This window comes from Vanacampus margaritifer, chromosome 2 (genome assembly GCF_051991255.1).
Source record: "Vanacampus margaritifer isolate UIUO_Vmar chromosome 2, RoL_Vmar_1.0, whole genome shotgun sequence".
Taxonomy (NCBI): domain Eukaryota; kingdom Metazoa; phylum Chordata; class Actinopteri; order Syngnathiformes; family Syngnathidae; genus Vanacampus; species Vanacampus margaritifer.
In genome coordinates, this window is record NC_135433.1 from 17,422,097 (window position 1) to 17,446,978 (window position 24,882).

Genomic DNA, 24,882 nt, shown 5'->3' on the forward strand with positions numbered 1-24,882 from the left:
TTTCTGTTAAATGTTGGAATAAGTATGTAACAATAAAATGTGGAAAAAGTGAAGCACTGAATATTTTCACTGTAGTCACAGCTCTACTGTACATAAAGATTACAATACAGTAGAGTACAGGTGTACTTAATAAATTGTACAGTGACTTCAATCTGGCTGTAATAACCTTCAAAGTGACAGTTGATGGTGAGTAGTGGGGTTCAGGGGTGTGTGGTAATGACAGTGGGAGGTCTACACGAGAGAGGGTCCAACCAGCCTCATCTGCCTCCACTTAAGCGTCTGGAAACAAACGATGACATCTTAACATCTCCAAGAGCCGCAAACCACACACACAAAGCGCCAATCTCTTAACTGCATTTTTTAGGGGGCGTCTCCTTGGCAACGAGGGAAATCAACAAAGGAAGATTGACAAGGGTGAGGAAGGTTATGTTTTCTTCTCTTAATGAGAAGTGATGCAAGGGATATCTGGCATCAAAGACAAACAACTAATTCGTCACCACAATTTTCAGTCTTTGTTTATGAAAACACATCCGCTAGTTTCGTTAAGGACTCTAATTGTCTTAAGTGCTTATGAAAACAGGTAAAGTAGGTTTGTCAAAGAATGAATCATACGCTAAATCATTTTTAAATACATAAAATTATCTATTTTACAGAAACATTAGGCTTAAAACTAAGCCATTTATTTAATGTATCTGAAAAAGCATACATTAGTTTTGTCGAAGACTAAATCATCCGAAATGTTTTCGAAAACACATACAGTACAGGCTACTGAACTGGTACTGTTAAGACTAAAATACTTTTGTTTGTTTTTTACTCAAACACATCGATATATTCATTAAAGAGTATATTGCCTCAAATGTTTACAAAGTTTCTTTTTCCTTTTTGGGTGTTTTTTAGATCAGGGGAAGTAACTAACATTTGTCAACCATTGGTTTGTGAAGACCTTTAATGCTTTTCTGGGACTAAGGGTTATATAAAATAAACCTGACAAATTGATGATTCTAAATCAACTTTGATCATTCCCCAAAAAATTTTATGACATGTACATTTAGCGCTATAAAGACTACATTATCTTTGACATTGACAAAACAAAACAAAACCCAACATGAGTTTTTTTGATGAAATTGTCTTGATCTGAATGAAAATACGTGCTAGTTTAGCTGAAGACACAAAATTGTTCTTACGTTAATAGAAGACTGTGACTCTTGACCTCAGGTAAAATAATCCAGGGCGACTCAAACACTTAAAAGGGCTTTGTAAACTCTACTTGCCGGCCAAACCAAACACGTAAAACCAGGGGCCAAAAGTTCCAACTAGGTGGTCCCACACTCTGTCCATGTGTGTGTGTGTGCCTTTGCGACTTTTTAGCCCGTCAAGAAGCTTCTTAATGAGGGAAAAACAACAAGAAAAACAAGTCTAGCATGTTAAATGTCATTGTAACCTTTTCCCCGGCTGAGGCTTGTTAAGACCATTTTCTAGTTTCAGAACTCGGTGAAATTTGAGAGGAAACATGTCTTTGTTGTACCACTTCATTTGTGGAGAGGTACATGCAAAATTCAGATGGAACACGATAGAACTGTAAAAGTCGATAAACAATATCCCTCATCAATATGTAATCAGAGCAGAATAATGGTCAAAACTGAGACACAGAAATGCACTCAGGTCTGTGATAGAATCAGTCATCCAGTATATCGACGGCCTCTCGCTCCAAATATGAAAGGATTAGCTCAGTTTGGCTGGCTGTATGGTTGCTAGGCAACAGCTCAGTCCAGGTTAGATACGAGGCTTGACCCTCGCGCCAATTTCATACTGTGTCATTATGTTGAATATTCTTAACTGCAAAAACCACAACAACAAAGGTATTGTTAAATTTTGTAATATAGTCTCAGGAGAGAGCATTGTGAATTTGATGGCGTTGTGCAAGTGTACCTATGGAAGTGACTGAGTTAAACAAGGGGGCTCATGGTTAGTTTGTGGTTTATTCAGTCTTTGACTCAGTTGACAGTAGATTACTTAGAGAATCTAGATACACTCTGGCAAAAAAACACACAAAAAACTGCACATGTTGAACGAGCACCCTACAGTACAGTATATCTCTCGTTTACAATATATACACAATCATTTTGCATCATATTCACTCATGCACAAAGGGGGGGGGGGGGGGTAAGTGTACTCATTTGGACCCTATGAGGTTTTGCTGTTGAACGTTAGAACATTGCATCTGAATATAACTGAGAACACTTGGAGGCTGTTAAAGCTGGAAAAAAAATGGTAGTCTTGATCACAAAAGCTGCCAGAATTCCAAATGATGGTATACATTTGTCCAACAGGTGGCGCTGGGGTGACACGGTGAGGGGGCAGGGAAAAATGTCTTCCACTCCAAAGAATTAATTCAGACAGCAGTTTGTTTGTCAAGGCGTTACCTTGATCAATTAACATTACATATCATATGCTATGGCAGAATTGGGGGGGGGGGGGGGGTGTCATGTTGAAATAAATGGCCCACAGTCAACATATACAGTATACTGTACTGTATGAACAGCCACCATGGACTTTGAGCAGCTAATGATTAACTGATGGGACGTGTGTGTGTCTTTTATACGGGCCGTCGCTCCTCGTAAGAGTTTCTAAAAGGGATGTGATGCCGGTTGAGTGAATAAAAACAAGTAGAACCTCCCAAAGTTGAACACTCACAAAAAGCGCGTCTTGCCTTTTTTTGTGTTATAATGAAACCAGCAAAGAAAGTTGCCAGTGATGGCAAAAAGTGCAACAATAACTAAATTTCTTGATGTTTTGGTTAAAAACCGCCTCCAATTTCAATTCATTAAATACTGCCATCTTTGATGTTTAGAAAACAAAAACCACACTGCTTTTGTTGTATCCAAAAACATGTTCAGTAGGTTTTGAGTTGACTCAAATTGCCCACAATGGAGTTTTTTTTTTAACCATCCAAACTAGGGATGCATGCCAAGACTTTACGACACATCTGTACTCTTAAAACAACTCCGATACAAAGACACCTGATACCAGCCTGTCATGTACTATATTATTCTTTCCTCTCTGAGTATGTGGTGTCCAGTTTGGCAGACAGCAAAGTTTTTCAACGAGTAAATACGTATTAGGTTAAAGACGGGCTAATGATTAGCATTTGCAATATAAAAATATCTGAACACTATACTCAGGCATATATTCTTTCTATAGTGTGAAAAATGGGTTAAATTACTGCAGCTTTGCATCTTTGTCATAGTGGCTCAGGGTGTAGAAACGGTCGTCCCGTAACCGGAAGGTCCTTGTGTCCTTGGGCAAGACACTTCACACACATTGCCTCCAGCGCTAATCACACTAGAGTATGGAAGGTGCGAATGTTTGGTGGTGGTCAGGAGGGCTGTAGGCGCACACTGGCAGCCACGCTTCCGTCAGCCTGCCCCAGGGCAGCTGTGGCTAACTTAAGTCGTTTACCGCCACCACAGTGTGAATGTGTGAGTGCACGAATAATACATAGACTGTGAAGCGTCTTTAATGTTAACTCTTTCACTGCCACTGACGTTTAACGACGTCAAGTAAAAACCTACGGAGGGCTGCCAATGACGTCAAAAGACGTCATCCAAATTTTTTATTTTTGAAACGGGTGCTGGCAAGCCTTCAGCATCTGTTGTGAAAGTTTCAAGGAGGTCTGTTGTGCCTAATGACTATTTTTGGCCCCTTGAGGGCAGCGATGACTCTCTTTTGACAAGATCGGGTGGGCGTCAGTAGAGGCGGAGCTAGAGCGTCGAGCAGGAGATCAGAATGGAAAACAAAGGAAAAATGGCGACCGGTTGCGAGGAGCTCACGCCCGAGCCGTTTTTTTCAAAGACCAAAAGCATCGACCAACGCTAAAAGAGCACATTGATGACGACGATGATCATCATCGATGATGATGATGATGGTGAAGCTTGACGGCGAAATTGGAAGCGCTGACGCGGCGGCTATGATGGTGTCATAACGCGGAGCACAACCGAGCACGCACAACCGAGCACGCACAACCGAGCACGCACAGGCGGACGTTCGATCGGACGACGGAGAGTGCCCCGAGTCCAATGCATATTCATCGGAGGAGTGTGTACAGTCTGCTACTTGCTATTTATTCCCCGGAAAAAAAGGCGGTCAAGAAAGTGTAACGTTTGCACGCAAAACAGACAAGCGAAAGTGAAACTATAATCTGTTGTGCGAGTCCTGCAGCGTCTCCTTGCACGCAGGAGAGCGTTATAAAAAGAAATATATTGTATTTGAAACATAATTGTAAGTAGTACCACAGTTGCACACATTTGTAAATAGTTTGCGAAATTGTTTTGTCAAATTGTTACACTGTTGAATGGAAATAAACGTATTTTGCAATCAAAAAACACTTTTTCATTGTTGGTGAAAGCGTTTTACAGAAGTAAAGCACTATTTAGGTGTTTGTGGCATCATTCATGGACAAAAAGAAGTGTACAATTCACTAGAGTGCATGAAATAACATCGTTTCACAAAAAGCTCTTTTTCTCCGCTTTTTGTTTCAAAACAGAGAATTTCGGTGAAAGTAACCATTTTCTATTGTTGATTACTGAAGAACGGAATAAGGTAGAAACAAACTTTTTCTGATGAAAGATGAGAGTCCAATCTTTCATTTGGTAGTATGTGTGTTTCCATAGTCCAAACACAACATTTTCTGTGGACCTTGAAAGATCAGTCAAAATGCTTAAATCGGCTGGCACTGGCGACAACCTGTTTCTGAAAACGTCTGGCAGTGAAAGAGTTAAGTGTCCAAAAAAACCTAATGCATTATTATTATCATCAAAATCGGCATGTGCTATCTAACAGAAGCAGTACAACAGACACAGCACATAGACTTCCAGGTTAAGTGGAATAGGATTATTTTGCAAAGTGTTATATTTGAGTGAAATTTATGCCATATTCAATTACTTTTGTGTTCTTTTTTTTTTTTTTGTAACTCATTCAATGCCTAAATGTAGTTGACAAGTATACTTGTCAATTGCTTTTTTTTTTTTTTTTTACTACGGGGCCAGATAGGGTAGAATCTGATTATGCTCCACTGTAAATGTCAAACTCAGAAACAACTTTACTGATGCACAATCACCAGTAGATGACACCATAGCCCCATTTTAAATGAAATAAACACAGTTTGAGAGTTCATGGAAGTAATGGCTGCATTATCTGAAACCTACGGTACTCAGTAGAGGAGAGTACTCAAATGTAAATACACTGTTGGTATCAGTGCATCCCTATTCCAAAGAGTTACGGAAGTTACGTCACGTGGCCGTCAAATTCGGTCTTTGGAGGATGCAGGCCGCACATTTGAAAACAACCTCTGATATTTTGATGTCACACGTATCTTCGGTTCATTTAAGACATTTAATTGTTTACAAAAAAACGTGTATGTTGTTCAAAGATTTAATTGTTTTGCAAAAGCACATACATAAACGTTTCCTGGTTGTTAGCTTCAACGAATGGAAGGAAAATTTAAAACATTTGTACAATTTTCAAACTTGGAAGTTAAGTTGTGCTTGACTTTGGAGGTTCTGCCAAATTCTGTACATGCAATATAAAAATAAAAAGTGCTCAACCAAAAACAAAAACAAAAAAAACAAATCAGCAACTCTATGCTTTTGTGAAATAGCAGCCCCGGGAGCAAATGTTACCAGATAAAATGCTGAGGTGCTTGCGCTGGAGACAAATGATTGGTCTCTCTTTAATGATTTGTTGATGATGTAAAGCGGTTCTGTCTGGAAGCCCGAACGGCAATGAGGGTATTTAAACGTGGTAGGTTTGGTATTTAGAAGTGAAGGCATTTTTCCATTTTGAAAAATCCGAATACCATCCTTATATGTAACCCAATTCTAATCTAAGGTAACAATGAAATGATCCAAAACACTGCCATTTTTGGGCATTTAAATAATTTTTGGCATTGCAGAAAAAGATCACTGGAACAAGCGTTAGAAAGAGTTGCAATATGTATATTACCATGCATTTTCTATAGTGCCTATGCTGACTACAAACTTGACCTCCATTGTGCCAATTACATATATATAATTTTGATTTCCCATTCATGACCATCCTTTTTCAGCGTCATTTTTCTAAATAACTTTCTTGTTTTCACAACATTCAATGGCAAGAGGCTCCGAGGGCGTTAACGCATTTGAAGGCTTTACAAAGGTAGTAGAGCAGCCTACACGTATACAGTACATCATTTTCAACAATGCCAACATTGAGTTCCAATGTCAAAACTTAATGGCAGTCTTCTGGCACCATAACAATGGAATTCTGGCAGCAGAACAAAAATAGCATCCAAGAAGAGACCTAAGTTTGAGTTAATTTAAAGGCCGAGCAGCTTGTCTTTTGTGATTCATAGTGCTTTGTGAACATGCTGTAGTTAGCTAATGTTCTCTTTGCACAATGACTTCATTTCATAGTCCCATATGTTGTACTCCAAGCTGTCACTCAGGGGAGATACGCCATATTGAAGAGCTTTGTGAATGTACAGTGACATTCGTATGTTCATCACATTGCCAGGATGTCAGGCCACTGCAATGGTGAGGAGCTAAGAGCTGATGATGCAGCCAAAGTGACTTAGTGGAGAGCTTCCCTTGGTCACACACACATACACACACACACACAAAATGGCAGCACTTAGTGGTTTCTTGGATCCGACGGCTCGCGCTCCGGAAGATGACAGGAAATTCCAGTTTGTTATGTCGCGCTTAAACACAGTCCAAAGCGGAGAGGGCATGGCGACGGCGAGATACTGGCTCTGGAGGGACATGGGAGGGGGGAGATAAGTGCTGGGGGGGGGGTATGGTGGGGAAGCTTCACGTGACCACTTGCTGCACTGTGGAGCGTTCGTGTGCACACGACTGGTCCCGGCAGCGCAGCCTGGCCATCAGCCGCCGCAGCTTGTTGGAGAAGTTCTTGTTCATCTGCCGGTACATGAGCGGCATGGCGAAGCTGCTGGAGAACGCCAGCAGCTTGGACACGCAGCGCAGGAAATAGTATGTGGGCAGGTAGCGTGAGCCGCCTATGTACACGGGCGCGCCGGCCACCGTATGCACCAGGAGTGTCACGTAGTACGGAGTCCACAGCGCAAACTGCACACACACGGAGGCCAGCAGCAGCCGGTGGATGGACGGGTCCAAGCGGGCCGAGTCCTGGTCCAGCGGCGTGGACTCCTTACGGATGCGCAAGATGAGCGCAAAGGCATATAGGACCGCCACGGCGGGCACCACGTAGCCGATGAACATCATGATGGCGTCGGCCGCCTCCTTGTTCTGCATCTTGGAGCACTCTACCATCTTGGTGGAGATGTGGTTGCACACGTAGAAGAGCAGCGAGGAGAAACTGGTGAGCACGGCACCACCCCAGATGAAGCCGCAAACGTGCTTGGTGTTGTACACGCTGGACATGTAGGTGCGCGGCAGGGCGCGCTCGATGTAGTAGTCCAGACTGAGCAGCGTAGTGGAGTACATGATGACCAGCGAGGAGATGTTGAAGAGGATGAGCAGTGTGATGTACACCTCGTTGGTGTACTCCCACGCGTGCCAGCGGGTGAAGGTGGAGCTGAGCAGCTCCACGGGCGCCACCGCGTTAAGCACCAGGCCCGCGATGGCCATGTTGACGAAGTAGACGTCGGGCATGGTCATGGATACCTTGTTGGAGAGGTTGACGGCAACAAGCAGCACATTGTAGCAGAGGCCCAGCGGGAAGCACACCAGCAGGTAGACCAGGGACAGCACGGACAGGATGAGGCCAAAATCCTGGCACAGGCGGAAGTCCACACTGGTTTCCGTCTCATTGTAAACCATGCAGATCCACATCGCTGGACCCTGGAGCAGGTCAGGCCGCGGGCGGACTGCAATCATAATCACAATTGTACAGAGTCAATAGTGTCCAGTGGTACAGTAACACCGATCACCAAAAATGTGCACATGATGTAGAGCAGCATTCGTAAAGTTTTTATACCAAGTAACCAATAGTCTAAAAATAATACTTACAATGGCCCAACATTAAAATACTGTGGCATAGTTGGGCTGTTAAAAAGTGTTAATCAAAAACAATGCTTGTGGTTGCCCACCAGGCTTATAAAGCATTGGGGGAAACCCTGGAGTTTATTTAAAAATATGTCACAAATATATTAAATAAAAATGGTACCGCCCAATTTTTTCAAAACAGTCCTTAAATATTACATGTATTGAACTTATGTTAAACATAACCAAATTGTTAGCGCAGTACAGGGAGTTTTTAAGTTATGGGCGCGGTTCCTACGCTGATGATGTAACCCGAATTTCGACTTAAGTGAGATTTCACCGTTAAAGTCAATATTTACATCAGAATACTTTGTGCAGTAATTAAAAAAACTAAGCATATTTGCGCCACCCGGAAGATGCCGGAACCAATATTTTTCATGTTTCCGCATGGACATTCATTGCTGACAGACGTGGAGCTAAACAAACACAGAAATGTGACGCGCCAGAAGGCGAGCCGACCTGCTCGGTGGACGCCCGTTGCTGCAGATAACAACAACACAACTTTAAAATAACTTTAAAATGGCCTGATTACTGTGGGAAATTAATGAAAAAGGAGGTCCTACGGACGAGGCACGGGTGTCGTCAAGTCGAAATGGCGTAGCTCGCATACGTCGTAACGCGAGGATTTCCTGTAATTCATATATGGTCCCCTAAAGAGCAACCACATACTACCAGTGGTTACCACACTTTGAGAAGCACCTGTAAATGATGGAAATATAATGAATAATAGTGTAATAAAGGCACACAAATTAGCAAAGTGTCACAATGAAATTACAAGGCAACTGTTTAAGAAATAAGTGGAGTGTGTGCTGGGGAAACCTGCATTATTAGAAACAGCACAAATATGAAGTTATTCATTTGCAGCACTATAAATAAAAAAAATAAAAATAAAAGGTCACTAAAGTTTCACTAAACTTTGGTCATCTGCATACCACATGATGAGGATTAACTCCGGCTGTGCCTGTTTGGCTTTTTGTTGTATTTTGCCAGGAATGATATACACAGGAGTCACATTCAAAACAGGATACTATTTAGGTTTCTTTTAGACGACAGCGTGGAAAGGTTTTAACCGTTTTAATTTACCTAACATGTTTCTGCAAACTGATGTGGCCTTCCTCAAATTAAAATCTTTCTTTGCTGTCATATACAAAGAAACCTAATTGATATCCTTTTAAGAAAGAAAATATGTACCTTGATGCACATTCCACAGTAAGCCTTAGCATACACATTGTTGCTTGTTATCAAGGGGAAAGTTGAACTGAACATTTTATTATTTTTACAGTAATTAACTTATTTTGACAGACTGGTACACAATTGTGATAAGGTAGAATTAAAAGTGGCCAACTTATTTAAACACCTGTATGCTAGTGCATTAGCCCAAATGTTAAATTGATTTGAAAACTACCTGCACCTCTCCAGTAAAGGTGCTCCAAGGGACAGATTACAAGGTGTCCTGTGTTTCCGAGTACCAATATATGACGTTTCCAAGTTACAAACGGCATACAATCTGGTATGTTTGACATGTGCAACCCCACGAGGGGCGGCATTTCAAAAATTGAACGAGAGTTGATTTCCTGTTGGCATCATTACACGTTATCATCATTGTTTATACGCATAATTTTCACCCCTTTTTGCAGAAACACATTTTCAAGGAATTTGCTAATAATGTAGAGAAAGTTTACAAATGTCAAGAAAGTATGAACCATTAGTTGTTCAGATATCTCTGTATTTTGGAGCACAACTAAAGGACGCTTGTTTTACAGTAGGTACAAAGTGACTGGGAGTGTAATGGTCACAAATGTTTCATGGTGATGTGTAGTGTAAGGAAATGTCAAAAGAAGGCTGAAAGAAGTGGAGTGCACATGATGTACATTAGGGGTGTTAGAAAAAATCGATTTGGCAATATATCGCGATATTACAGTGCGCAATTCTCAAATCGATTCGATATGCGGCCGAATCGATTTTGAAACATCAATTTTTTATGGAAATATTCAACAAAACGTGTTACTTAGGGTTAGGATTCACACATTAAGCATGGAAGAATGTTATATTAATGGAACATTAAGCCTTAATATTTTAATTTCAGTGCTGTTCAAACGTGAAACAGACTGCAACCTCTTTGTTGCAGTGACTCAGTTATAAGCCTGAATTTTCAGATAAATAAATTTTCATACAAATCTTACAGTGTACATGTACAAGTTTACTGATTAGTATTTTCTAAATTTGAGTTAAAAAAAAAAATCACAATAATGAATGTATAGATTCGCATCGGGATTAATCGGTATCGAATTGAATCGTGATCTATGAATCGTGATACGAATCGAATCGCAGGGTACTAGGCAATTTACGCCCCTTAATGTACATGGCATAAGAAGGCGCGCTCACTGCCAAACATTGTGTTTTTTCTATTTGATTGTTTTTAAATGTGGTCTAGAAGTGTCATTCATACAAATATTTACTGGAATTATGATTATGCTACTGATAGACTACGGCATGTTTCATTTTCACTTTGCTGAGGACAGACTGAACCTTGAGGCATTAAAAGTGCAATACACATTAACCGTAAAATATAAACTCAGACACAAACAAACCACTGCTAAATTTGGAGTAGCACTGTTAATTCCACTCTACTGCATCTATGAACATCTCCGGGCGCACGTCGGTCTAACACCAGCGAGCCACAGGAAATGAAGAAGGCCTTGTTCTGGTGGCGCCACACAAAACGGAATTGTTTGACGCCTCTGTGAGGTTCTTTTCCAACTCGCCGTCTGTCACACTGTCACGTGCATGCCTGCTGCTTTCCACATGGCCCATAACAATGGCATTTATGTCCTGCTTGCACAAGTCTAGTGCATTATGCTTTTGGTACCACAACAGTTCTGATGGCATATTCACTCCAGTGGGAGCGTATGAAGTACAAGTGCATGTAAAGAAATACATTGGTTTTATCAAGTGTAATGACTGGACATACAGCAGCATTCACATGTTGGATGTGCACGTTTTGGGGCATGGCCTAGTGAGTGGCATTAGAAACTGGAGTCGGGTTGGCCAGTGATAGTTCAGTGTGTAATCAATCATAAGTGTGGTTGACAGCAGCTTCTGTGTGAGTATGCTCCAAGTGTGCGTCACTGCTCTCCCAGTGTTGCCTAAAAAGCTGAAGGTGCATTGTGTGGCCCTCCAGGCCCATATGCGAAGGCATTACAGTCCTGTAATTGCGCAATTTTTATTTACTTCATTCGGGAGTGAGGTTTTCCTCAAGCTTTATTGCCCAAACAGTAAGAAAACAAACCCGCAACAAGCGCATTCGCACGCAAGCTGCCTTTGGCCACAACTCATGTCGAGTCAGTCAACACACTGACCTGCTAACAGGTTAGCCAGTTAGCAGCCAGCAAACTCTAGACTCAGATTTGCTGACACTCATGTTACTCACCAGGCCAGGCAGTCCCTTTGAAAGCCATAAACACTTAAGGTCAGAGATACTACAGTAGGATGCAAGGATAGCTACCCCAAGAGGACAAACTAATACATTCAGCCTAAATACACATTATTGTGTAAAAAAAAGTTATACATTTTCATCTGGTTATTCGATGAATTGATAAGTCAAGGTACCACACTGTATTCAGTGTCTGGATGCAGACATGAGAGTCAAGACTGCGAGGAATCCTGCATTGACAACATGGGCTGATATATTTGGGGAATTTTTGGCAACTTAGCGTGAAGTGCTTTGAATCTTCTTCTTGGCAGATGGCGACGATATATTGAGTGAAATGTGAAGCAGGCAGCGGCGAAGAAGTCACTCCAAGCGTCTGGGAGTTCAAGGCAAGGTCAAAGAAAATGACGGGGAGCGTCTGGGATCAGGCAGAGTTGTCGAAAGCGTTCACTTTTGTTTATTTTCACAGGGCTTAGTTTGGTCATTTGCAGATTTGGCAACCGTACAAAGACTACTTTCCTTGATGATGAGTAAATAAACTCGGAAGCAAAACATATGCTAATCTACAGGAAGGCGGCTTTGTTTTCAGAAGAATGGTTCGCAATTTCCAGTAAAAAGGGGAAACATTCGTCTTCCTTCACTTATGTAAGAGCCACTACTGAGGGTCTGTTTTGGCCTACGGGAGGCACAGACGTCAGTCCGTCTCCGCACTACTCCAGCTGGCTATAATGAGGCAGAGGCTGAGACTGGGAGTCAAAGCAGTTGGACTGGAAACAGGGTCAGCAGGAAGAGCGTCTCCAGTTACTCTCGACAAAAGTCTGATTTCACCCACAGCAGCGCCGCTCGGCCCACATGCGAACTTGCTGAAAGCTCACACAGCAATTAGCCTGCTGATAGTCCTCTCCCTGAAGCCTTTTTGAACCCAAACTGTGTTGTGTAATGTATCGTAAAGTTGATTAGGATGCATGTGTATGGTGTTGATTTCATTTACGATACTCCATATGGAGTAGACTCCCCTTTAACTCAATCAGATCACGAAGGGGAAATCGTCAATAGAATTAGCAAAACTTAAATAGGAAAAATACATTGAGAGGAAGCAAAAATAAATGTGTGACACCCTCAAAACTTGATTTGCTGCTGTCATGTCCGCCTGAGGCAAAATAGTACAGCAGGTTTTTATTCACTTGTCTCTGTCAGATAAATCTGTCGACAAAGTGTTTCAAAAGCTCATTCACACAGCTATTGCAATTTTGTACCGTAAGAGAATTAGGTGCATGGGAACGTCACCATGATAAAAAGACCAAAGGCTTAAAGTTAACACTCTCCTTACACACTGGGGGGAAGCTGGCAATCCACCTATATTTTGCCTCTGGTACATCAGAAGGTGGCAAATTCAACTGCACTGGAACCTTATACAAAGGGCAGTGAGCTGGGAAAAAAACAGTTTAAGTGGGGTACACACACACACACACACACACACACACACACACACACACAATGATGATGAGGCAGAATTTAAGTTAATCACTTTTCGTGCCGTCACAATACCAAAATTCTGACTTTAATTGATACTCTACATGTAAAATAGACATTGATACTAATATGGCAACAAGGATTATCATAGCAAAAACTTAAACCATTAGTAAAAGTGGTGGAATCATAGATGGGTTAACATGGAACTTCAAATTATTTTTAAACTTAACAAATTATCGGTATTTTATTCATTCAAAATAACATTATACAGGTATTTGTAAAAATGTACATACTCCCTGCAGAGAATATAAAAAAGACACAGCGGTCTAAGTACTGGTGAGTACCAGAACCAGGTATCGGGCCGTGCCTTTTTTCACTGTATCGACTATCGGTACTCGCAATGGCGGATGATTAGAAGAACAGAAAATTGCCTTTAATTTTATGCAATTTTAAGGAAAGATGCAATAATGGGATATGTACAGCATCTTTCTTTAAAATTATCTTCATTGTTTCCCGCCAGCACTTAAAGCAATACAATACGCCGTTTGTTTTCCATGTAAAGGAGGCAGTTGCATTGTGGAAATATCAGAAATGCTTGGATGTTCAGAATTGCCCATACATACATAGTCGAACTTACAGTAGTGGGGAAAAAAAGCTGGCAATTAAGTTCTTTTTTTTTTATATATATATACGGTCTTGTTCCGGTCTCGACTTCCAAAGCTCTTGGTCTTGTCTTGGTCTCAAGATTCTCTAGTCTCGTTAACGTCTTGGTCTCGGTTGGTGTTGTCTTGATTATGACACTACGCGTATCATAAAATGACATGGTGATTAACTAGCGGTTTCTTTGTGTCCTTAATTAACAATTGCAGCGTTTCCCACAGTGGTTATTATACTGTAGGCCGATGAAAAATGCCCATTCCATTTTCCGGCCAGTGGCCATTTTCCTCCTCAGGCGATAAACATTAGGGATGGCAGGATTTCGATTTCACTGTATATCAAAATCTATCAAAATTACGTCACAATCTCGAGGTGTAAAAAACAAACAAAAAAGAGCACATGACCGCACAGGTCACGCAGCATATTGACTACGTTGACATGCAGTCAATCTTCGGGTTGAGGTCACAATTCCGATTTCTGAAACATTTGAGATAACCTGTTTAAATGCGTGGCAGACAGTTACTCCTTCCTGTATACCAGTACATACATGGTCATTGTGCTGAATACGAATGCCCCGTTCGCAAACGCGTCGCACGGACAACGTAGTTAGTTACATAAAACAGACATCATTTCAGCATTGAACTTTCTACGTATAATAAAAATACATATTTATGTGACTCACCACGCTAAATAATGTCATTGGTTTCCATCTCACTCCAAAAGTGTGATTCTTTGCTGCGTCGTCATGTTTGTTTACATCTGCTCGAGTATTTTTGGTGGGTTGCGCGCCAGAAGCATAGACTTGTATACACGTATAGACACCGATACAAAAATACACACTGTGGAATTGTCGCCGTACAGACAGAAAATGACATGAAAACGCTGAGGATCAATCAGTGTATTCAAGCAAGGCACGTAACGAGTAGTACGGCACTGCACGGACAAGTAGTTCCTGTAATACAAAGACCAAGATTCCTTGCAAATTGAAATAAGCGAAGAAGAAAATAACACAAAGAAGATGATGCCGCATACAATTCGAACTAATTCCCAGGTCAAATTAGTTACTGTCGCTAGTTGTTAGTTATTGCCTCACTTGTATGCAGTCCATCTTTTGAAATGGTAAATGGACGGAACTTGTGTAACTTACTATACAATATTTAATGAATAAAACAAATGATTGTAGTAAACTAGACTAGCCAAAAAAATGGCATAGACCTCTGTGCTGTAAGAAAAAGCAACAAAAAAAAACGGAAAAAGAGAATCGAATAGTGACCCTTAAATCGAAAGTCAAATCGAATTGAGAATTTAGAGAATCATGCCACCCCTAATAAATATTAGTTGCCGCATGCCGCCATGCACCCTCTCTTCCCACAGCGACAATCAGCGAAAAGTAATGATGGCTGGATGCCAGTCGAACAACTGCCCCCCAACCAAAACAAACTGGGGCCAATTCGCTGCTAAAAGTTGGCAAGTTTGCTTAAAATTGACAAGGAGAAACTAACTGTAATTGTAGTAAGAAAACAATTAGCCTAGCTTCTTCTATTTCTTCTTATACCACTCTTTTTTTGTATTTTCCCCATCCTGCAATCTGTATGCTTCGCTACGTCTTCATCTTAACTCTGCTGCCATTCTATTCACCACACAATAAAAACCTAATTGAGAGTGCTTTTTTCATTTGCCATCCAAAACTGCAACAGACTCCACAATTTTAAATATTCTCCTGCATGTACCGTGAATTGTGTGTAGCAATAAACCATAATGAAGCATGTTTTAAAACAATCAAACAAACAATTGCTCCTACAATCTTGCATTTTGAAACAAAAAGCATACTCCATTCTCAAGCCTTGGCAATAACAACACGATGAAGACATCTTGCATTGGTTCTCCTCACACGTAAGTGCAGTCCAGCCCAGTCTGAAATTTTTGCACAACTTTGTGTCAGGAGTGGCGGAATGAAATATTTCCCAGATGGCGAGGGCCCCACCAAACACGATGTCGTAAGAGTGACCCCCATGTGCTCCGTGTGTTATAATGTGTGTGACATGTCGGGCCCCACGCCCCCAGTCATACAGTACATACTTACTGGAATTTACAGTGCCTTCTAAGAAATGACTGGATTGTGTCACATGACTGACTGCACGCAGTGGGGCAGAGCAACTACGCAAAAAAAAAAAAACATTAGGTGACTCATTCACAAATGTTGCGGCTCGGCAGCGGTGACAGCAGGCGAGGGAGGCTCTGTGACATCCAACACTCTTCAATCTTGGTGTATAATTTACAGCAAAACCACAAAGCTACATCTGAAAGACTTTTGAAAATCACAAAGCCATGTTTTTAAAAAGTCCCCAAAGCTCCTCAGACCCATTCCCTAAGCTTAATCATTTCTGGAAGAGTAATAAGGAGGCATCTCATTCAGGGCTAATGCTGCATCACGTGTTGCTGATTAAAATGAGTCACTTCTCAGGAAGTACAACTTGGTATCATTTTTTGTGATAACATTCCCTGACAACGTTTTCTCAGTTTACGTCAGTCCCGACATTTATGCGGTTTTGAGATGATAAAAGGCACATCATGGACATCAATGCCTTGATATGCTTTTATTTTGAAGTTGTTGCCAGCAACGTATCACGCCCTAACAACAACTTGATTTGTCGCTGACGTCAGCAAAACACCGTCGTCTTGAAATCAAGTTCAATCGATAAATACGGATGCTACAAAAAAAAGTTATACTTAAGTGCGCTGACATTGTGTAATTATTAGTGTTGTGCCGATACCGATACCAGTATCGGAAGGGGCCTTGATACTGTATTAAAACGCCAGCATTGGCAAGTACTAACAACGGGCTGTTACCATTTACCGATAATAGTATAGAAATGTGAACGCAGCGCATACTCACTGATGTTTGATCACAGGTGTTTGGTGCATGCATTTTTTGTTTCACAAAGGTTTTTAAGCAGTGCCTGGCCAAGATAGTAATGATTTTACACCCAAGTGAGTATGCAGTTTTTTATAATAAATAAAGCTAAAAATATATATATATATATATATATATATATATATATTTTTTTTTTTTTCAAACAGCGTAGTATCGTTACGGTATTGGCATCGGCCCATACGGCACAGCATATCGGAATCGGAAGCCAAAAAGTAGTATCGGAGCAACACTCATTTTGACTTGAGTACTGATTATCCCATCGATTATTCAGGTAAAAACTGGTTTTGCAACTGAGGGGCAGGTAGAATTTCTGTCCCCTTGAGGCCACCAAACTCATGTTCTACTGTAGTATCTGTGACTTGAGTGAATATGGCATGAAAAGGAAAGGCCTAGCTTGGTGAGTGACATGTGCGTGCGTCAACAAATGTGATTGTCAGCTGGCTGCTGTGGCCAATGGTAAAATCAATCGGCAAACTTTGGCTAAGTGGCCCATGATTTTGGCTGATGTTTGAAGGGCCATAATCGGCTGATTTTTCAGGTGGATTTTGAATGCAATAAATGGGAACCTCAAAAAACATGGCCCTCGTGTAGTCGACCAATGATCCCCAGAACTCCTTATACCTGTGGTTTAGCTGTTAAACAATAAATATTGATTTAGCTACCACCTAAGCATGATAAATATAATAAGTTATAATTATCCGAGGGCTGGGCAATTTTGCCCAAAAATAAAATCTCAGATTTTTTAACAAAAAATTCGATTTGAGATTTTTTTCCTCGATTTTATCATATATATATATATATATATATATATATATATATATATATATATATATATATATATATATAACCATATTTCTTCTCTTGGAATCAATGTGCAAAACTTCTACCTTGAATCAAATAATTCTGGAAATGTAAATCTATGTGGTGAAAAAGTAGAAAAGTAAAACTTTTTTTGTCAACTTTGTTTTAAAAGCTAAACAGTGCTACTTGTGTCCCTCAATATGACACAAATTAATTTTACATACATTTATTTGCAATAAATACATTTTGGTTTTAATGTAGGAACCGAGGTCTGAGCTTGTCACCCCCTCCAACTGTCTGCTGATTTTACAAGTACAAGTACTGTTTTTAAATTGAGATGGCTGTTTTGCCATGACTGGCAAATTTCCTTTTAGCGTTATTTGATTGGCCAGTCCGCGGAGTAAGTCTTGGCCTGCCGTAAATCGGCTATTTTACCGTGATCAGTCCGCTTCACCAAGTTCACCCCTTCTATAGATCTCCTTTCTTTTTTCAATTTGTTTTGTCACTGAACATAGGCTGTTATCAGCATTACCAGCCCACTATACTACATTTCATAAAGATTTTATGTCGCAGACGATGCAGAGGCTGATAAGCGTCACGGGCACGGCAAGTGAAAGTAAGCTTGTCTTTCATACCGGGAAGTGCTTGGAAGGCGAGTCAGTCTTGACGAGATAGCGAAACAAAAGGGAAAAAAAAACATCCATGTTAAAAAAAAATTAACCGTCCACAACAAAACACTCGAATTAATTCAAAAAATCGAATTATTGCCCAGCCCTAAATTATCCTATCATGTCACCAAACTGCAGTCCCATTTCCCCGACAGCTTTCAAGTGACTTCTCTCTGGCGGCGCCAGGTTGGAACTGTCATGTCTGTCAACTGGAGTCAGAGTTCAGCGGTCAGCACAAAGCAGGCTTAAGCGCACTTAAGCCACGGCCTCTGCACGCCTCTGCACGCCTCACATCGCCTTTGGTCACGTGGCCGAAGTTGGCCTTAAATCTCAGGTGGCGTTTAATTTGCTGAGCGGGAAGGTTACAGCACAAGTATTTGGGCAAACTGCAGCTTTCACTTTCAATGGCAGTTGTGTGTTTATCATTACTGCATGCACTTTTTTTGGTTGTGTTATGCACAGTTTAAATTGTGTTACAGGGATGAAGTAACTAAACACAGTAAATATGCAACCTGCACGGTCTATTCTGCCATTGCAATGACATCTTTAATTTTTTTTCATTCATAGTGTAAAGCAGTGAAAGCTAATATTTTGAGCCTTTACGTCAGGGTTTGGCAGCTCGGCACCCAACCGGAGCCACTAACAGTGGAATCAACATACGCTTGATTAAAAAAAAGTAATCATAGAGACATGAAAGATGCATAGAATGATGACAAGAAAACAGCCTATTTGAGTCTAGAACTAAATACAGTGACTAAAATACATATTAGAAACAGCTCTGGTAGGGTGAAGATGATTAAGGAATACCTTAATAGTGTCAATCAAAACTAAGCATAATTATCTCTGGTCTCATTTTTGATTTTGTAACCACAGTGTATGTTAAAAACGTTTTTAACACCCAGACTTATAAATAGCCGCTCTTAATAATACAAAATGAACTGCACTATGTTTTATTTGTTGTTTTTATCTGCTGTAATGTATTTTTAAATGTCCGGGATATTATGTAATGTTTGAATGAGAGTTTTTTACAGCCGTGGTAAAAGGAACATTTATGTTTTTACTTGGAACAGACAATAAACTTATATATATATATATATATATATATACATATGTGGGTGAATATGTCACTATGTTACTGTCTACAGAACTTTTAAGGTAGCTTCATAAATGAAAACGCCTCAAACATACTTAGAGTTAGAAAATTCCCCGTCGTTCAAATAAAATGCGGTATTTTACGATTTTACGTTTTAACGTACACGGGACAAAAAACAAACAGGACATTGTGGTGACCTCCATCGCACTTGACGCCACAGATCAAATTGTGGCTAGGCTGTCACGGTTTAGTCAGCATTTTGAACCGTTCCCTACTCCTACTCCTCCTCCTACTACTACTACTACTTCTCGCGCTTAACACATTTTCAAACTGAAGAAATTCGCACGTTTTAGTGGGGGAGTAGAAGGGGGGGGGGTGTCTGTGGAGGCAAAAACATTTCACAAAGTGGAAAGGGGAAGAAAGGAAGGCAACTCACCAGAGACGTTTGAGACTTGGCTCTTGGTCGGAGCAACCTACGGAGGCATCGGGTCAGGATGTAGCATTTCTACAGACATTTCTCAATCGCTTCATTTGGCGGAGAAACGTCCCGAAAAACACACGTCTGGTCGGCTTCCAGCCTGCGTTCCTTAATTCCTTACAAAAGAAAAATAAACACTGTTTTACTCCATTCGTGGCGCTCGACTATCAACTTTTGGGACGAGGCTTGTTCTGAAAAAAGGGGGCCGTCCGCTCGAGACGCTACGAGCGCTACAATGTGTACACACGTGACCCTCCCCCATAGCCCGTCAGCCTCCCTCTGCCTCGCCCCCCTCCCTTCATCTCCGGTCGCGAGCCCCGGAGGACGTCCTCCGCTCTGATTGGTCAGTTGCTGGCAAGGAGGCGGGTCGTTATGAGGGCACAAAGGAAGAACCGAAGACACAAAACTCTCACACACATGTTTGTCTTTGTATCTTAGTGGGGAAATGTCATTGACATAATGCATTTCCTAACCCCTTACCCTAACCTTAACCATCACAACTAACCCTCCTTCTAGGCTCTTACCCAAAAGGTCGGTCACCACAATGGTAGTTAAACCAGTGGTGGTGGTGGGCGGTGTGTATAGGCCCAATGTCGCAAAAACACAGGCACAAATACAAGCTTTCGTGTATTCAGTGATAATCAGGGCATAGTAGAACAATTTGGGAACAACACAAGTAGAGTGAGTGGAGTGGACCCCCATATTGACCATTTGCACCGACATCACGTGACTGCCCTATGACGGACGGCGGAAGAATTGTTGAATGGAAGTGAACATGACCCGGAGCAACTTAGTGACTTAGCGATTGTTATTTCACAAATTAAAAGTTATTATTGCCCATCAAGCCATGGAATCTATTACTTTAACCGAAGATTGCCTGTCAGTCGAAGTTGCACATTTAGTCGGGACTCATAGAGCGCGATATTTACTTTAGTTGGAGATCACTAATTTGAAAACAGTCCCTTACCTTCTGTTGCATGCTGTTTTTACAGAGTTAATCAAATCGCCGACTTTGCCGGAATTCACAGCGCACGACCTATATCATTATGTAGTCAATGCCGTCTCTTCTCCTTACACCGGGGCTGATTTAAATGCGTGTCGCGGGCGGTCTCTGGGACGAGTTGCTATGTTCACAATATACCTCGTAATGCAAAGGTAAAACTTGTTTATCATGCTAACTGACTTATTTTTACATAGTCCGTTCTATATTGAAACGCTGTGATGATGTTATGTTACTATGTTTACTAGCATGGAACAAATGACTATCGTAGTGGCAAGATATGCAGTCATTTCATGAATATGACTCCGGTTCCAGAGTGAAAAACTCCAAGCACAAAGACGAAATCCCCCATTGTTAAACAGTCAAATGCACTTAATAATTTTGAAGAAGATGCATTTGAAAACGACGCTGTGTGTTCGTGCAGTTGGAGTGGACGCTAACTATCTGGCTCGTTTATGTGATTTGAAACACGCAATTCGACACCTCTGTTACAATCTTTGTTAGAGTGTACAATGACTAGTAAAATGTATGAACATTTATTTACTAATTACAACATTTATCTACTAACCTCGCAAAAAATGATCGCTGCAAATCCGTGAATACTTTGTGGGCTGCCAGTCCTTTCAGTTGATTGCTGCTATCCATCGACGTCTTTTGTCTTCATTAGTAGATATGCGATGAAAAGCAACATTTGGTTTACTCCTTTGTCTGTCTGTACAACCGACCGCACAGCAAGATATGACCGTTTTAATTAGATGATCGATTAGATAAAGGACTTTACGCTGTACGTGATTCAATGGTTACAATACAGACAAGTGTCTCTTTTGTCGTCCAGCATCCCGGAGGGGGCGTTCCCATGAGGGCTGTGGCGTCACGTGCAAAAGGTCAATATTGGCAGTCAATTTTTTGGAGAGCCAATCACCGTTTTTAATGGGAAAAAAATGCTCTTTGGAGGCTTATCCTTGTTTTGTTTTTGTTTTTTTCTTCTACAAGAATTCACCATCAATTAGTTACAGCCACCCCCCCCCCCCAAAAAAAAAATCAACAACAACAACAACAGAATTTCATTGATTAACTCTTTCACTGCCAGACGTTTTCAGAAACGGGATGTCGCCAGTGCCAGCCGATTTAAGCATTTTGACTGATCTTTCAAGGTCCACAGAAAATGTTGTGTTTGGACTATGGAAACACACATACTACCAAATGAAAGATTGGACTCTCATCTTTCATCAGAAAAAGTTTGTTTCTACCTTATTCCGTTCTTCAGTAATCAACAATACAAAATGGTTACTTTCACCGAAATTCTCTGTTTTGAAACCAAAAACGGAGAAAAACAGTTTTTTGTGAAACGATGTTATTTCATGCACTCTAGTGAATTGTACACTTCTTTTTGTCCATGAATGATGCCACAAACACCTAAACAGTGCTTTACTTCTGTAAAACGCTTTCACCAACAATGAAAAAGTGTTTTTAGTTTGCAAAATACGTTTATTTCCATTCAACAGTGTAACAATTTGACAAAACAATTTCGCAAACTATTTACAAATGTGTGCAACTGTGGTACTATTTACAATTATGTGGATGTTTCAAATACAGCTTTTCTTTTTGTAACGCTCCCCTGCGTGCAAGGAGACGCCAGGACTCGTACAACAGTTTACTTTCACTTTCGCATTTGTCCGTTTCGCGTGCAAACGTTACACTTTCTTGACGGCCTTTTTTTCCGGGGAATAAATAGCAAGTAGCAGACTGTACCCACTCCTCCGATGAATATGCATTGGACTCGGGGCACTCTCCGTCGTCCGATTGAACGTCCGCCTGAACGTGCTCGGTTGTGCTCCGCGTTTATGACGTCGTCATAGCCGCCGCGTGAACGCTTCCAACTTCGCCGTCAAGCTCGGAGTCACCATCATCATCATCGATGATGATCATCGTCGTCATCAATGTGCTCTTTTAGCGTTGGTCGATACCTTTCATCTTGTAAGTGTAGAGCTGCTAGCAAACGGGGCGCCATTCTCCGTGTGCTCCTCCTCGGCCATCTAGCTCTCCCCCCCACGTCTCCTACTGCCGCGTCAATGCTTTCCAACCACGGAGTCATCATCATCATCGATGATGATCTTCGTCGTCATCAATGTGCTCTTTATCGTTGGTCGATGCTTTTTGAATTTGAAAAAAACGTCTCGGGCGTGAGCTGCCGCAACCGGTCGCCATTTTTCCTTTGTCTAACATTCTCATCTCCTGCTCGATGCTCTAGCTCCGCCTCTACTGACGCCCACCCGATCTTGTCAAAAGAGAGTCATCGCTGCCCTCTAGGGGCCAAAAATAGTCATTAGGCTCAAAAAACCTGATTGAAATTTTCACCACATCTCTGGAAGGCTTGCCTGCACCCGTTTCAAAAAAAAAATAAAATAAAAAATTGGATGACGTCTTTAGACGTCATTGGCAGCGCTCCGTAGGTTTTTACTTGACGTCTTTAAACGTCAGTGGCAGTGAAAGAGTTAAATGTTTTTTATAGACTAATAGCACTGCATTGCACTACACAATAAATGACATTGTAAAGAAATAAACAAGCTACTGTATGTTTTCCAAAGCCACCGGGGTCAGGGTCAGCGCCACACTTGGCATCTGTTCAACTCATAAAATATCTAATTCACACTTAAACAACAGTCACTGAGAAATGCGAAACATTGTAGTCATATTTACAATGGTGGTGAATGGAGTGCTGAAAATGTTTACGTAATTTTACACCTTAATGCTTGCAAGCCTTGTTTAAACGTCTTTCAGCCTTAAGTGACAAAACGACAGGTGCACTTTGTGCCATTTTTAACTGTCCTAATGGAGTTTATAGGCAAAAAAAAACACTGCAAAGCTCAAGAAGACGGAAGTGTACACTTGTAAACCTCCGTTTCACTCTTCCCAATTTCCAGACATACAAGAAAGATCCTAACGGACGTAAAAGAGGCTGAAATAGAAAATTTCTTGAACACATTTATTTGGTCAATATCCTGAAACCGAGGGAACAGACGGAAGAATCACAAAGCTTGCTAGCGGACGTACGTATAACGGAGCTAATGGAGTGACGGTCATTTAAGAACCTGCTTCCAGCCTCAATTAACCCCTTCAGTGAAGAAAGATCCTACCCGTCTCTTGATCGCGTCAAAGGTAAAGTGCACACATTCAGCCAAATATTAAGCACTTAAATAAGCTTAACTGTAGTGTCCCGACAGAGGGCTAACGACACGCTATGCATGTTTAAAAAAAGATTTTAAAAAACATTAACTTTCCAACAGTTGAAATAATCCAAATCAGCGTTTGCCCCGTTAGACTCCATTAGTTTTCAATAAAAAGTTGTAAGATCATCATGATCCCTCGGTTGTAACAGCAAATTTGTCATCATTCGCAACCTATTTGTTTTAAAGTTGGAGGAGGCTTATGTTGTAATTCGACAATCTTCTTATCCGGAGGATGAAATGTATCTGTATTTTGTGTAGGCGTGGGTTTCGGGTAAGCTCGCGTGACGCTCACCGCAAGGCAGCCAGGTGTTTATCCCATTGAACGGTGATTAAACATACATTGCACAGTAATCTCTGTGGCGCTGTGTCATCAGTTTGTGAGTTAAGAGTAGACAATATTGAATAATCAACATTCCTAGCTGTCATTCATAATTGCAAAATACACTGTTATCAGTGCAGTTTATTGGAAAACTAATTAGGATAAGTAGCATATAAAAAGGATGGAAGGTGTCAGTAGGGTGGGGGCCTTTAGGACCCAGATGCGGGAAGGCAGAGCAAGGAGGCAGAGGTGCAGTCCAAAAAAGAGGTTTTAATTTATAATCAAAAAGCTAACTTCAAAGTGCAAAATAAACGGAACTAACAAAACATGAAGCTAAACATGGCAAAACAACTTAGGCAAAACTAACAGCATGACATGGATCCTGATAAGGCAAAAAAGGTCAGTGTGACGTGGCGAATGACTTACAACAGTGGCAACAATGAACCGACCCAGACAGGAGGGGAGACAACCGACTAAATACACCAACACTAATGACATAACAAGACACACCTGGCTGAGGGCACTGATTGGATGACACATGAGGGTAATGGGGAAAGGTGGACACAATCAGGGATCAGGGTTGACAAAGACACCAAACAAGGAAGGGCAAGTGACCTGAAACGAGAGGAGTCAGACTTTTCACAATAAAACAGGAAATGGCAAGACAAGGGGAAAAGACAAGGAAAACAGAAGCTAAACATGACAGGGAGTAAACAAGACTGAAAATAAACATGACAGAAG

The 24,882-nt window shown here is 41.1% G+C and overlaps 1 protein-coding gene across 1 annotated transcript; it reads right to left on the reverse strand.

The window, feature by feature from the left end:
- Positions 1-1,960: 1,960 nt before the first annotated feature.
- gpr146 (G protein-coupled receptor 146) lies at positions 1,961-19,846 on the reverse strand. The gene is made up of 2 exons (XM_077558684.1): positions 19,551-19,846; positions 1,961-7,882 (listed from the first exon to the last, which is right to left on the reverse strand). Exon 2 carries the CDS (start codon positions 7,845-7,847, stop codon positions 6,846-6,848), a length of 1,002 nt encoding a protein of 333 aa, XP_077414810.1. The 5' UTR covers positions 7,848-7,882; positions 19,551-19,846; the 3' UTR covers positions 1,961-6,845.
- Positions 19,847-24,882: the final 5,036 nt, after the last annotated feature.